The sequence below is a fragment of the Sapajus apella genome, unplaced genomic scaffold (genome assembly GCF_009761245.1).
Source record: "Sapajus apella isolate SASKATOON/1434 unplaced genomic scaffold, GSC_monkey_1.0 scaffold29, whole genome shotgun sequence".
Classification (NCBI taxonomy): domain Eukaryota; kingdom Metazoa; phylum Chordata; class Mammalia; order Primates; family Cebidae; genus Sapajus; species Sapajus apella.
Window position 1 is genome coordinate 21491310 of NW_022436969.1, and position 15927 is coordinate 21507236.

General features: G+C 41.1%; 1 protein-coding gene across 3 annotated transcripts in view; it reads right to left on the minus strand.

Moving 5' to 3' along the window:
* Positions 1 to 1702: 1702 nt before the first annotated feature.
* Positions 1703 to 15927, minus strand: part of PIEZO2 (piezo type mechanosensitive ion channel component 2) — a 447097-nt gene continuing 432872 nt past the window's right edge. For all 3 annotated transcript variants that reach the window (XM_032293399.1, XM_032293398.1, XM_032293400.1), the window contains 7 exons: positions 13563 to 13751; positions 13122 to 13214; positions 11640 to 11812; positions 9085 to 9213; positions 6608 to 6687; positions 4177 to 4360; positions 1703 to 3246 (listed from right to left, as the gene is read on the minus strand). In XM_032293399.1, the coding sequence (XP_032149290.1) occupies positions 2994 to 3246; positions 4177 to 4360; positions 6608 to 6687; positions 9085 to 9213; positions 11640 to 11812; positions 13122 to 13214; positions 13563 to 13751 (1101 nt within the window). In that variant the 3' untranslated portion in view covers positions 1703 to 2993. The remainder of the gene's footprint in view (positions 3247 to 4176; positions 4361 to 6607; positions 6688 to 9084; positions 9214 to 11639; positions 11813 to 13121; positions 13215 to 13562; positions 13752 to 15927) is intronic.

A 15927-nucleotide genomic window follows, 5' to 3' on the forward strand; every position in this document is an offset into this window, starting at 1 on the left:
TTAATGATAAAGTAAAACATGGTTTCAGAAGGGATGGCTCAGTCAGAAGGATAGCAAGGGGACAAATGTCACAGATATGGCCAGGGAAGGGGTCACCTTACTGACAAGGCTAATCGACCCAGGTCAGCAGAACGAAGAGGCTGTTGCCACCCAGCCGGGCAGGAAGAACACGTTGGTGCTCAGGGGATCAACCCTCTTTGGTGCTTGATGCCCAGTTTGAATGACAAAAAGGAAAAGCTGCAGCCAGGACCTGAGGAGGGCTTGAAACCAAGACCTCGGACCCTCAGCTTTAGGGTCTAGCTGATCCCGCCAGGACTGCTGGCCATGGGTGAAGGGATCTTGACAGGGCGCAGGAGGGTTGGGTGATGAGTCTCACTTTGACCGTGAAACCAGCTACGGGCAGGCCTGTAGCTCCTTTCACTTTGCTCTTCCCTTGCAAGAGAGGTAAGATCTCACAGGCTTACTCTAGAAGCCAGTGTTCTAGGGTAGACAGTGATGGTACTGTGATCTCCTAGGATCCCCTATGGACACATACATGCCCTTGACTGCCCCTGTCCCTCAAAGGCAAAAACCTCTAGCCTGCAGGGAGTTGTCTCGTGAAAGGTTAAGTCCTTGCCCAGGGGATGGCTATGACAACGGCTTGCTGGTGTGGGATCCCAACACCCCCGGCTTAGCTTGGGATAAAGGAAGGGCCACCCTGGCTTCAGGGCTCAGTTGCAACTGTGGCTCTTCTCTGCCTGGTCCTGCCTTCCTCCCTGACCTGTATAATCTGTGATCACTGCCCTAAAATGACCTCAGGTAACGCTGTCTCAGAGTTTATCTCTAAAAGACCCAATCTCAGGTAGCAGCAGGCTGCTTGGCCGGGTAGGCGCCGTTTGAGGCTTAGCATGTTGTTGTTTAGAGCTTATGATCCCTGATGGCCTCAGATAAAGGAGGCTTGGGGAGGGTGAGAGACCCATTTGTCCAGGTCTGCCAGGACCAGAAGCCAGGCTTTGGCACTCTCTGTGTGATTTCCAGTCCAGCACACCCAGTCCTGAAAGGAATGTCCTCTTTGCCCAGCACTCTTTCCTGAAATATGTTCCTCTCTTATGCATCTGGAGGCTTTTGCCTTACATTCTAGAAATTGTTTTCTTGAGGAATATTTCAATTCTGGTATCCTCTGGCCTGTACATTTTCTTCTCATGAGCTTTTTCCTATGCCTAATCTTTCCTGAATGAGCTACAGTTTGCCTTCTGGAAATTCCTGTTGACTTTTTTTTTTTTTTTTTTAAAAAAAGAAAGAACTCGCAACCAGATATGCCCCATGATTCTTTCTGCTGTTGGGAAATCAGACCGTCATGCAAGTTCCACTAAGTGATTTGAGTTTATTGTTGCAATGCTGGAAGCAGTTTATCTCCACAGGGGGAAGCATGCTGGCTTTCACAGCACAAGAATAAATATGCACTAATTCATTCAGTAGAACTCACGACATCATTTGAAGTCTACTACTTTTTAAAAAGCTCCATATTCACTGTAATTGTTTCCTTTTTGGAAATTATTTTATTATTGTTTCCTGCTTATATGAGAAAAACAAAACAAAACAAAATAGAACAGCAAGAAGTGGATTCTTGTTTCAGTTGATTAAAAAAAATTCTGTACATTGTATCAAAAACAATCTGTTTTCTATGTCATGCAAAAAGCCCAAATAAGGAGTATTCTTAAAATGACTTTGCAGGGTGTGCTTTATTTTAAGTCAGCCCTGAACCCAAACCACACAGGATCAATTTTTTGACATATTCTAGTCCATTCAATGATTCTTCTCAGAAACTGTATCTTAATATGGAATGAAAACTACATTTCAATCATAAATTTTTCATGCTACATTGTTATTTAATGAAGAGGTTGTATTACCAATAATAATAATTTAAGAAAAGGCCATTTTTATTTCCCCAAGCTCAATATACATATTTCTTTCATAATTATGAACTTAAAAAACCCGTCTCAGATGTAAAAATGTGAATTGGAATATGTAAACTCTTTGATATACCTGAAAAACAGGAAGGAAAATGTCACATACTGGAAAAACCATTGCCTTAAATCATGGAAATGAGAAAAAGCATGTCGAGGGATGGGAAAGGCAGAAGAGCGGTCCTGACCTCAGTTATTAAAGAGTTACAAAGTCAAAGTATTCCAGGTCCCACTGGGTTGGCCTTTTTACTCTTCTGCCTCACATCCGTTTGCACGGGAGACAGCAGCCCTCCAGAATAGTTGTCCTCATTGAAGCCGGTCACGGCTGGACCCCAACAAAGCAGGTGTCCACATCATTTGTTTTTCTGCTTTTTTTTTTTTTTTTTTTTTCCTGAGAAGTCACTGGTGTTTAATGGAAAGGTATCTTATTAGTCCTTGGTTAAGATAAGGCAGTAAGAGAATCACTAATGTTATGTTTTTGCTTAGAATGAGGCTGATCATTCCACTGGCATCTTCATGGGCAATTAGTTCCTTCTCTTTTGCCCCTAGAAACAAGGGTAGGAGTGTCCGCCCCCTATTGCTGTTGCATATTCTGAGTGTGTTGAAGGCTCCTCTAGTCTCATCAGAGCAGCTTCCCCAGTGGGATGGAGTGCTGTATATTGCATTGTAGCCTCTCTCCAGGAAGGGTGCAGTCCCCGCAGAGGAAAACGCAAGCATCTTTCCTTCTGACTTCTCTTTTGTTTCTCTCAGGGACTGGGCCCATAAATGATTCCTTCACATGATCAATCAGAATGCAAGACACTGTTGACTAAAACATAAAGCAAGTAGCCCTGATCTCAGAGAAATGGAGTGACACATAATATTTTCAACAGTGCCCTAACTTGCAAGGTAGCTTTTACTGTAAAAGGATATCAGCTCCTTTTGTCTACCTGTCAGAAGAGAAACAAACCATTTCCATCGAACTAGAAATGCTTAGCTCTTATGAGAATATTGTGCTTTTTAAAAAATTCAAATGTTAACATTATTTGCAGTCTGTGTTCTAAGGTTTCAATTTGTTTTTTCTCTAGTCCATTTGATCATTGTTTCTGGTGAGCGATACAGGAATATTAATTTGGCATAGAGATCTTCTTCTAGTTCCAGTTCTCCTGTTTCTCGAACTAAAAAAATATCTGTGCACAACTTCAAAATTCGATCCACATTTGGAAGCTCTTCAAACATGATGGAGTGAGAAATCCCACTGAAGAATTCACGGACAAATTTCCCAATCACAAGGACAACTGAAGCATATAATCCCATAATACTGAAAAAAACAGCAAGTAGAAATTGCATATAGCAGTTAAATATGGTTTATAAAGCATGTCTAAAAGGAAAAATAACATTATTTTCCCTCAAATTCCATAGAAGAAATAGCCATATCAAATCTTACCTTTTCTTCCTTTTGGTTAAAAATCGACTTTTTCTATGATTAAAAGGATAATTCATGTTCTTTGTAAAGAAAATAGAATTGTGTATTACAGAACTATTAGACTTGAAAAATGAAAGTCCTTTACAATATCACATTCTGAAAAAAATCAATACCAACTGTTTCATGTATGAACTTTAGGTGGTTTTATTGCATATATTAAATGCATAAACCATATAATATATTTGGTAGAAATGTAATTATGTATAATTATCTTCTTTCCTTTTAGCAGTACTGTCTTTCTCAGAGATTAATTTTTATAATAAAATTCAGGGTGAAAATAGTTTCTTATGAGGCTAACTTTGAGAAATACATTTTATATTTGTGTCTTTGGGGATGCGTGTGTCCTAGGATCTAAGCATCAAAACATTACGAGATGGTTCAGAAGTTCGAAACTGAGATGTCTAATAGATCCATCTGCTAAGGGTTAGAAGAAAATCTAAGCAGAAAAGTGATTATTTCTATGCCAATTTCTAAATGTAAACACTGAATTGCATTAAACTGTGCCGTAACAGCAAGATGCAGAGTGAAGAAACCATATGCCTGGGCTGTGTGAGTCACACTTGACATTTTGATCTCTATGGGACTCTGGTGCCTCATTTTTTGAAATGAAGGGCCAAGGATGTGTGCATTTTAATATTACAGCTCTAAAATTAGAATATTCTAAGAAGATAAAAGGCTTCCCAACTTTATATGATAAAAGGCTCTCAACTTTATATGATACAGAAGTGGACTCACGTAACTGTGAATTGTTCAATGAGTCCTTACCCATAGCCAGCCAGGAACCCCAGACTTGGGGGACTGACTTTGTCATTGAAGACCACCAGTTCCAGGGCCTGCGACTCCGGATTGTATATTCTGTTCCCAGTCAGGTTGAGAACCCACCACTCACTGTTATATTTAGTTGTATTGTCTCTGGACAAAATGATGGTAATATCCATGAAATTATTTTCTAGAAGGGTAGAAACACAAAATCAACTCAGCATGAGAATTTTAGGATTTAATGCAACAGTTTTCAGATGGCAAAACCTGGTTACTAACTATAGCATAAGGTTCTAGGATGAGAAGGATGCATAGACATACTAACAGTGCGAGTGGGCAAGGAAGAGTGGGCCCACAGTGGAGGATGCACCACCTGAGCAGCTGAGCTGATAATCCCAAATGACTCTGTAGACATTTAAAAACCCAAATCACTGACTCATGATTGAACCAATTTATTCATATTACCAGAATTTATTGAATGTCTTATAGGAGGAAGGCACTCAGTTAGTTACTAAGGGGTTCCAAAATTGCATATAAGATTGTTCCTTATCTCCATGGAAAAAGACTACATACATGAGCGCAATTTTTATGCACACGACAGCTACCATAGGGCCAGCACTGATAACGTCTGTTGGCTCGGAGACACCATTTCTGGTTAGTATGATCCATGGGCGATTCACAGAGGAGATAACTTCCGAGCTGAGATTTGCCAAGTGAGAACTTCAGTAGGTGAAGTTGAGTGAGGAGAGGAGCTCATTTCAGGAAGAGTGATGGCATGCAGCTCAGCAAACCTCTGAGAACTATAATATCGGGTCAATGATTACTTTCCTTGGAATTTAGGGTGAAAGCAAAAGACTTGTAGAAGATAGGGGAAAAAAGCTTGTAGTGACATTGCATAGGTCCTTCTAAGAAGACATCACTCCTGCCAATGATGCTGGTGCTTCTCCTGAGAAACATGGCGGTGAACTGTAAACTCTGTGAAGGTGGGAATCACATCAGCATTATTTCATACTAAATTCCTAGATCAGGGGTATCTCATCTTTTGGCTTCCCTGGGCCACACTGGAAGAAGAAGACTTGTCTTGGGCCACACAGAAAATATACTAACACCAACAATAGCTTATGAGCTGAAAAAAAGTCATACAAAAAAATCTCATAATGTTTTAAGAAAGTTTACGGATTTGTGTTGGGCCATATTCAATACTGTCCTGGGCCACACGCAGCCTGTTGGCTGTGGGTTGGACAAGCTTATCCTAGATGATAGGAATCCAAGAATGGTGCTTGACGAAAAAGTATTCTATGGCACAGAAGGATGGATCAATAAAGAAGAGTAAGACACAGCATGATCTTGTTAGAGCCAAAGTCCTTATCAAGGAAGAACGTGAACAACGCAGAACCCACAAGAACAGGAAGAATAGTGGTTCTAAAGTCCAGAGACAGCTATAAGAAGGAAACTCAGGAGCTTGCAGCACAGAGTCACCATGGGAAGAGCTTGTGGAGGGACAGAGTTACTTCATGGGGAATGACTAATTGTTGAGTAATCTGCATGTACAGATGAAACACTTCTAGAACCATTCCTGGCTGAAAGGGAAATAGCAAACTTCTCAATGCATCTTGCAAATACCTTGCAAGACATACTTATTTACTGCAGAGGAAGAAAGGTGTGTGGATGTGGGGCCCAGCCTGTGCCCATCCCCAGGACCCTCCATTGGGCCTCTACCAGCCCAATCTCTGTGTGGCTTTCCAATTCTTACTTATGTCTGTGTCTTTCCAGCTAAACACAGGAACCCAGGCTCCAGTGCCTGGCCTACAGCCTGGTGCATAGTGAACAGCCCATGTTGGAGAATGAATGAATGTGTACCAGATAACTGCACTGGTTTTCTACATTGTCCAGATCTATACATCTGCTTCTGATTCAAGCCATGAAGTCAAGCAATTCTTGATAATTAATAGAATCCAGAAACAGGAGACATGAAATTATACCATCCAAATTACATTGGGAAAATTCAGTCACTAAAATGCCACTACTGATACTTACTAACCCTTGGGATGAATCAAATACACTTCATGGCATCTTTTTACTGTTCTTATTGAGAGGGGCAGACATATTTAACAATGTATCAGGCAGTTTTCTGTCAGTAATCTGGCTGCTAACAGAAACAAGTCAATAGTCTAATTAATCAGTACTATCGGAAACTTGGTGTGAATTTAAGTCAATCAAGTTCCATATCAATGGAAAAGAGAAAACGAAGAATGTCGCTCCCAGCTGAGTGAGTAACTCCTTTGGGCTAGTAAAGGAAGGCAGGGGTTTTATAATTCTTGACACACAGGAAGAAATAACTAGAAGGTAGTTTGATGAAGGCCCCAAACACAAACTGTTGACATTGAATGAAAGTAGGATTTAAAAAAATTCTGAAACAAATTTTTCTCATTCTTACCAGATAAAAGTTGCTTTATGGGCTTTGAGTTAGAATCACTAGGTGCTTTCACATAATATGGATAGATCTTTTCTATGGTCCTGTATATTAAGAAAAAAAGATATAATTATGTTTTGTCCACCTAAAATTGATTTTTTTGTTATTCTTGACCTCACATCACCAAATAATGGTGAAAGTTTCATATATCTGTACAATGTGTAGACATCATAATTTACAGGTTTCTGTTACAATCAAAACTCTCTGATGCTGAGCAAATTCACTGAGCTTTATCTGGATCTACATGTAAGTCTGTACAACAAGCTAGGTGATGGCTTACAAACAGCCACTGGCCTTTTCCCATTTCTGTGGCTTGTTTGTGAAGCCAAGGTGCTCTCTTTCTTGCTTGAATCCTCTAATTCTTATCCATACCATTGAGCACTCTTTAAATTTTAATTTTTAGATTTTCAAACATATCTATAATCAACCTGATATGGCTTGGCTATGTCCCCACCCAAATCTCATCTTGAATTGTAGCTCCCATGATCCCCATGTATAGTGGGAGGAGCCAGTGGGAGATAATTGGATGATGTGGCAGGTTTTCTCATGCTGTTCTTGTGATAGTGAATAAGTCTCATCAAATCTAATGGTTTTATAAAGGGTAGTTCCCCTGCACATGCTTTCCTACTGCCATGTAAGATGTACCTTTGCTCTTCCTTCACCTTCCGCCATGATTGTGAGGCCACCCTGGCCATGTGGAACTGTGAGTCCATTAAACCCCTTTCCTTTATAAATTACCCAGTCTCAGGTATGTCTTTATTAGCAGTATGAGAATGGACTAATAAACAAATAGATTGCATGAACTGATCTAGAGGACAGTGAGGGGCAAAGAGAGCTGGTGACCTGGACCTCGAGTGACCTCTGCCTCCCACAAGCCCAGTACCTTGAATATGTTCTCATCTGGAAAGTGATGGGGAAGGATGTGACAATCTCCAAGGGCCCTTCAACTTTAGTGAATTGCAAAACATATCTTAGTCTGGGAACACTTCTAATGCCTGCACCATGGTGGTCCATATATTCCATGTATTAAAATGGGGCAAGGCAGACAAGAGGACAAAACTGGGGGCATTGTTGGTGGATGTCTGAACTATTTTGTTTAGCAGTTTTAGACCCATATCATTTTTTTTCTTGCTAGTTCATATATTAGAATTTAAACATCTCAGCTTGCATCTGTTGGAAGCGGAGTACATAAGTGGCAGGATAATACTTTGAGATATATACTATTTTTTTTTTCCAAATTTTCTTTTATCCCTGTCCTCTTCAACCCTCTACTCTCTACCCCCATTCAGAGACCCAGGGGCAGGAATAATAGTAGAAAAGGGTCTCGGAGAGTCTTTGCCTGGGTTTCGGTGATTTATGGTCAGATAAGAGCAAAGTTTGCTATTCAGAGATGCGATCAATTCTTTCTGTGCCAGGTGGACAGAGAGTGGGAGGAGAATGTGCTTGACACTAGTGGCTTCCTAAGAAGGAACCTTGAGTCCCACCTCCTTCAACTGACGGTGGACAGGTGAAGTGGGTACCCATGATCAGGTGGCAGACGTGAATGACAAGGGGTCTGGGTCATTTTAGTGCAGCCCTATGTCCCATTCCTGAGTAGGGACCTTGGAGGCAGCAAGAGCCCAGTACCCCTTGGGGCAGGGAGAATGGGGCACCACTGGTCACATGTTGGGTCAAGTGAACCCAGGTGGACCTGCCAGAGCTCCCGTACCTCCAAATGGCATGAGAATCAGCATGACGATTATTAGTGTGCCCCAAAATGGGTCTCAATAGCTGAGGGAGAGAGCCACTCTGCAGACTTAAGACAGACCTGGAAGAATCATGTCTCTCTCAATGGAAGCCCAGTGAGCCAGCACTTTCCATGCCCTGATGAGCTTCCTGGAGCCTGGCACCATACAAACCCTCATTCATGTATTTATTTATTTATTTATTTATTTATTTATTTTTGAGACGGAGTCTTGCTCTGTAGCCCAGGCTGGAGTGCAGTGGTGCAATCTAGGCTCACTGCAACCTCTACCTCCTGGGTTCAAGTGATTCTCGTACCTCAGCCTCCCAAGTGGCTGGGATTACAGAGACATGTACCACCATGCCCAGCTAATTTTTGTATTTTTAGTAGAGACAGGATTTTACCATGTTGGCCTGGCTGGTCTTGAACTCCTGACCTCAGGTGATCCACCCATCTCAGCCTCCCAAAGTACTGGAATTATAGGCATGAGCCACCATGCCTGGCCCAAACCCATAGATATAACCCTGGGGACAGTGGACAGAAAACTCAACAGCTGAGATTAAGTTTCTTTAATCTTGCAAAATGAGGCCTCCAAATAGAAATTCACTTTGTGTTACCAAATAATGAAGTTGTATTATTCACACACACGAATCGAATATTTTGTACCAACTGCATATACCTAACAAAACTCTATTTTAAACAGGAAAAATAAACTTACACTGGTGTTTTTGAACTTTCTGTGTTGTTGCCTGCTATCATTTTAGCAATGTTCTTTCGAGTACTATTTTGAAGAGTAAAAGAAAGCTTATCTGTTGCTATTTCCGCTTTTGCACCAAGACTTAAGTTTCTGTGAAGAAGAAAAAAAAAGCTCAATATTATTCAGAAGTCCAGAAAAGAGATTTACAACATATTTAACTCTTAATTTGATTAATTTCACCAAGTTTTCATTGGGTCTACAATTGTCAGTTTCGACCCTTTCAGTCCATTTCACCTCAATGCTCAGCTTCTTAGACAATCAAGTTAATAGAACCCAGGGAGGCTACAAACACTTTTAAAACAGAGTTGAAGGTGAGAAAGAGGAGGTGCCTGCTGCCTCCCATCTTGATGTTTTAATATGAGTTTCTAAAATACTACTTTATTAACCCAATGATGTCAGTCTTCACGACAAGAAACAGACTCTATGTGTTAAAAGGAATATTCAATCAGAATTTGAATTTTAATGGTTTTGTTGTTGTTGTTGTTTTGGTAGCTCTAATTCTGTGCTGAATTGGAGATGAGGAATTTGGGACACTTAAAAGGAGAAAGTGAGATTGAAAACAGCCCCACTTTGGTTTCCTTTTTTTTTTTTTTTTTTTTTACTATTTCCTTGTATATTTTAGATTCTAGAAGGCATTCTGCATCTATCACACTTCCTTCTTAATTCTAACTAAGAAGCTGGTCTGGTCTCATAAACCCAAATGAATCTACTACTGCCTACCCAAATAAGCTTGCTTAGAGTCCTAAATCTCAAAACAGTAATGAAAGAACTAAGCTAATCAACTAGTGTATTATGTTGAGGTTCCCAAAACTGCATCACTAACCTGTTGGGCTTTGGTTGGAGTATTTGGATGTAAGAACTTCTGCTAAGATATGATCTTTCTACCAACCCAAGGAAAAACAAAAGGGGCCACTGGCTCAGCCTGGGCAGGACCCTCAGGAAGTCTCCGCCTTTGGAGACAGCCAAGCTGCCCTCTCATGTCACACTTGGAGAGAGGGTCAGGTAGGGTTTCCCCAACATTGGTGGAATGCAAGTGATAATCAGGGCCTCCAGAGGGTGCAATTAATTTCTTTATTTCTCTCTCTCTCTCTCTCTCTCTTTCTTTCTCTTTCTTTCTTTCCTTTCTTTCTTTGCTTCCTTCCTTCCTTCCTTCCTTCCTTCCTTCCTTCCTTCCTTCCTTCCTTCCTTCCTTCCTTTCCTTCCTTTCTTTCTTTCTTTTTTCTTTCTCTTTCCTCTCTCTCTCTTTCTTTCTTTCTGTTTCTTTCTCTTTTGATGAACTCTTTCTCTGTTGCTCAGGCTATAGTGCAGTGGTGTGATCTTGGTTTGCTGCAACCTCCGCCTCCCAGGTTGAAGTGATTCTCCTGCCTCTGCCTCCTAAGTAGCTGGGATTATAGGCATGTGCTACTACCTCTGGGCTAATTTTTGTATTTTTAGTAGAGACAGAGTTTCGCCATGTTGACCAGGCTGGTCTCAAACTCCTGGCCTCAAGTCATCCGCCCGCCTTGGCCTCCCAAAGTGCTAGGATTACAGGTGTGAGCCACCACACCTGACCTGAAATTTCTTTGTTATTAAGATGAAACTTCAGCGTTTCGTGAAAATTGTAAAATTTCACCCAGACTGTTTCATTTTGTAAATCATCACCTTGCCTCTCATCTCTCTACCTCTCTTCCTTGCTCGCAGAACTCACTGCTAGCCTCTCTTTAAAAACTAAAGTTATTACCTAGAATAATCCAACATTAAAATAGATAATTTATTTGGATTTCAGTTTATAAGAATCAGGATGTTGATTTTTTGGAGACTTACATTCAAATTCTTTTTTTGCATTGAAACAATTTTAGATTTTCTAAAAACCACATATTAATTTAAATCAGCTTTCAAACCACTAGAAATCTGTCTTCATTTCTAGTGTTCATGTGAAGGCACATGGTCAATTCTTGCTGCATCCGAGCTAGGAGAGGCCCTTGTGTCTCAGGTGAGCATCACTCACTTCCTTTTCCATGGAAGATTATGGAGAGTAAAATGTAAGACACATGAGGAACATTTAAGTGGAGAGGCTCCCTGTGGTAGATTTATAATAGTACTGTAAGTGATGCACAGGAGGGAGGTGTTAGAGCAATACTCTTTTGCATTATAGTAAGAGAACCATTTGAAATTTAAATGTTAATTGTTTCACCAATTGTACATTAAGGTAACAAAATTCAGTGGATTTTGAAATGCAAAACAAACAAACAATAACAACAAAAAAACCCAAAACCAAAATGCTAAAGTTAGCTAAAAACAACAAAAAAGGGAAACTGAGAAGTTCTTAGTCTGGTTGGTGATTCCTGGGCAAGCCATTATTTAATAAACAAAAATGTTAGCTTTGGCATTGAAGGTAAGTTCCCAAGGCTGTAATGACAAAGCAAGATCCACATTTATCTCAAGTTTCCATTCTTCCATCCTACCACACCCTCCACCCCAACTCCAAGTTTAGACTGGGGAAAGGGAGAAATTAAGCATGGAAATACAGTAACTACCTTTGAATACTCCACGAAAAAACGACAGAGAAGCTACTATTGGGGTCCAGGAGTTCGTGTATCATTTTCTCCTTACTGGGTGGGCTGATGGTCCACAAAGAATTTGAGTTTCCTTCCAGTTCTGCTACTGTTATGTCTTCTTTTTCATAATTTTCCAGAAATTGCATAGCACCCTGTATGTGCACAAATGCACATGCATAAATAGATTATACGCATCATGCTGTATAAAGCAAGCAGTTACTCTTCCTTTTAACTGGCAGTATGGAAGAAGTTTCTCTCTTTGAAGGGATTTTTAAAAATTTTTATATATATAATGGATGGTCTTGAGTGTTCCACTGCAATAATTCAGCTTCCTTATCCACAGGTACGGACAGTTTCCATTTACACTGCCCAACCCAGTGGTTGCTACCAGCAATACAGCTATGGAATCATTCCAGTTAAGCAATAATGGAAAAACAGATAATTTAGTGTGATTTTTCCTTTCCACCAAAAAGGAAATGTTATCACCTATGGGGAAACGTCCCTTTTATGACAGAGACAAAACTTAATCTGCCCCGAACATCCCAATGCTCTCTGAAGAGTTGCTCATCGTTCAAGATTAGTTTTGACAGTGTGCTTTATAGGTGATAATTTTACAGAAGAGAGAAGCGTCTCCTTACCTATTCACTCTCGTAAATAAAAAAAAAAATTTGTAAGAGACATGGTAATGATGAGGATGATGTTTTCTTATGAAAAGTGTGGAATATAGACAAGAGAATAACATCAGCCACAACTTGCCACCAGAACATCAACATTGTTTTATGTGGTGGGGGATGTATTTCTTATGTTTTATAATTTAAAATATAGTAGACTCTTTTTAATTTATGTTTAAGCTTGAGAAATTGTCATGTCATTTATAGTCTCTGTAATTTTTTTTTAATTACAAAATAAGTTGCTTGGAAAATCTTTGGACAACATGACATGTAAATAAAATGGAAAATGGAAGCCCCTTCTCCCATTATGACCACTCAAGGGTATCCAGTACTAATCAAATTCATTTAATTCATCTGTCTTAATTTCCTCAACCAGCTCCTGTTTGGTGAGCCTCAAATTGCTTCCAGTTCTGCTAATACAGAGAATGCACTTATAAGTAGGTGCCTAGATAGAGCTTTCTCATATTTTGAAGTACTTCTTTGGATAGATTCCCAGAGTAGTCCTACTAGTCAAGAGATCAATATATATCACAATTTAAAAAGTTAAACAATTTAAAAAATGGATCAATATTTAAATGTTTACTACCACTAATGTCCAATAACAGAGACATAACTTCTTGGATTATCAAAGTAGCCAGTGGCCAGGAATCTGCTGTATGTAACTGATAAACCCTGAAATGTCCTCCTTCCCGCCACTTCAGGCCATGGGAAAGTATCAAATGAGATGACAACCAGTGAGCTCATCTAGATGACAGGTCTTCATGGAGACCTACTGCAGGGATTTACTTACGGTGTCCCTGGAAAAAGCTCGTATAAATTTATTAAAGTTCTGCTGGTCCATAACTTTCAACTGGCTTTGTTGGGCACTCATTGTGAAAATAGGCTGGAAAACAAAGAGAACAGTGTTGTCAGTATTCCCCAGCTCTTCTCTGCATCCTGAGTCAAAAGAAAAACATTTATGTAGGATATTGCCCATTTTTGTAGGATATGTTTATTCCATGACAAATAGCATCTGAGATCTCTTTTTGGAGTGATTATTCCGGTGCTCAAGACCAGAGGGGAACTATTCTCTCAACATCTCCTCATTTCATATATTGCACATTTGCTGAGCAGTCAAGATGTAGATAGGATAGCGAGGTCAGCAGCCCATAACTAAATACCCTACAGGCAGTTATCATAAAGGAGGGCGGTGTGGGCAAGGCTCTGGTAGGTGGGTGTGCACGGAGATCACCTGATACCCTCCCAGGGTAATTGTGACAGAGACGTCCAGGGGCTGGTTGATGACCCCAGCCACGGATTTGATCAAAGACATGAAGAGAAGAGGAAACCAGACGATGCAGATGAGCAGGACGATGATCATTCCTCCCATGCCATACTTCACCACTTTCTTCTTCTTCTGGCCCCGCGGCTGAGGATATCTCTGCAACAGAGAGTTCAGACAAGGCTCAGGCTCAGGCTCAGGCTCAGGCACCGGCACCGTCCCTGCAGGCAGTGGGATTGGGGGAGGGCGAGTGCTCTTCCTGAGGTGCTGGGAGCATGGATTTGGCCCTAAATTTTTTCTGTTTGCTCTGTAATGGGGATAGCAACCTTGTCCCAACCTCAAAATGAAGTTAGGTAGTGATGTGATGCTCTCCTGAGCTCGCTCCATGTACCCCCTGACGGTTCCACAGGAACCAGCAGAACTGGAGGGGCCTTCTCCCTTCAAGACTGTGGGTGAGTTTTGCTGGTGATGAACTCATGGACCAAGGGATCAAATATCTGAGCGAATGAACCTTCTGGTTTTAAGGGATTATGTGAGAGAAAGATATTTTACTTTCAATTCCTGAATATTTAGAATCTGTGCCTTTCAGTTGATCCCTCCCTGCCCTTGGAGGCTAGAAAAACATGATTTTTAATTTAATCTATGACACATGTTTTTTTTTTTTTTTTTTTTTTTTTTTTTTTTTTTTTTTTTTTTTTTAAGATGGGGTTTCACCATGATGGCCAGGCTGGTCTTGAACTCCTGACCTCAGGTGATCCACCCACCTTGGCCTCCCAAAGTGCTAGGATTACAGGCATGAGCCACCGCGCTCAGCCTATACGTGTTGTTAAAGACTATGTTGTCCTAGTCCTAAAGTAAGATTTGTATGATTAGAAGTGTCCCCTCTGGACGCTGGCTGCAGGGAGTGGGTGTGGGGGGGCAGGTGCGTGTTGCAGGCGCTTGCTCTCTTACAGGAGCCCATGCACCGGTAAGGCTGGGTGTGCTTCTGTTTGCTTTAATACACATTCACGAAGGACCCACTATGCCCCCTGCCTAGAGTCTATGGACAAGTGGAAGTTGGAGCTGTGCTGTCTGGCATTGAGCCTGCTTCTGGTCTACATGTGTGTTCCTTACTTCAGTATTGCTGCTCTATGACCTTCTGTCCTCTCAGGGTTACCCCTCAGGCCAAGCTCTATGCAGAACATAGGGTCAACCTACTCCCCAACTTTGCATTGTGATTTATCTTCAGGAGAGATCCATTCATTTCAGCAGATTAAGGTAAGGGATAATAATCTACCATTTATGCATAGGCACCAGCTATAGGTTACAAACCAAGAGAGAGGCCTGGGAATCAATACAGCACATGAATGCAGTAGCTTTCAAGCATGGACACTGAGTGCCAAAGATGGTGCTGGAAACAGGAGAATGGAGGCTTGACCGGGTGCTGAGCCAGGGCCAGTGCACTCCGCACTCAGTGTGCATAAGGTAATGCTCCCTGTGGTTTTGCACTATGGAAACTGCACAAAGTTCGGATGGTAGCAGAGCATTTTGATATTTTTGCACTAGAATTTGATACTGTTAACTATTTCCTACAGCGTCAAATACAGAGAGAAGTAGCAGTGTATTTTGATTTTTTCCCAATTTTCTATATTGAAAGAAGACTAGGGTCTCATTAAAAAATCTGAAATACATATTCACAAATACACACACACACACACACACACACACACACACACACGCAAACAGATGTGTATAGATTTGCTCTTTCATTATTTTCTCAGTGAAGCAAATTTAGATCACAGGCCACTCCTCTCACTCCAGCAGCACCCACATTACATCATGAGAGTTTTGCAAGTTAAAGAAGATCAATGTATCTCTGCCAAGGACGGTTTTACTCTGTTCCACCTGAAGTGGGACCATGTCGGTTCCTCTCCTGGGTCAGTCTCTTTGAGGCTTATCTCAAAAACACCCAGAGGCTCCTCTCTCCTTCTGCTCAGCCCTCTCGCTGCTTTTCCCAGGCAGAACAGGGCAAAGCCCTGTTGACCCAACTCAAATTATAAAGCCAAATTTCCCCTCCCTTTCGTTTCTTTTTTTTTTTTTAAATTGAGATGGATTCTCACTCTGTTGCTCAGGCTGGAGTGCAGTAGTGCGATCTTAGCTCAATGCGGCCTCTGCAACCCGGATTTAAGCGATTCTCATGCCTCAGCCTCCAAAGTAGCTGGGACTCTAGGCACGCACCACCATGCCCAGCTAATATTTTTGTAGTTTTAGTACAGACATGGTTTCACAATGTTGGCCAGGCTGGTCTCAAACTCCTGACCTCAAGTGATCTGTCTGCCTCAGACTCCCAAAGTGC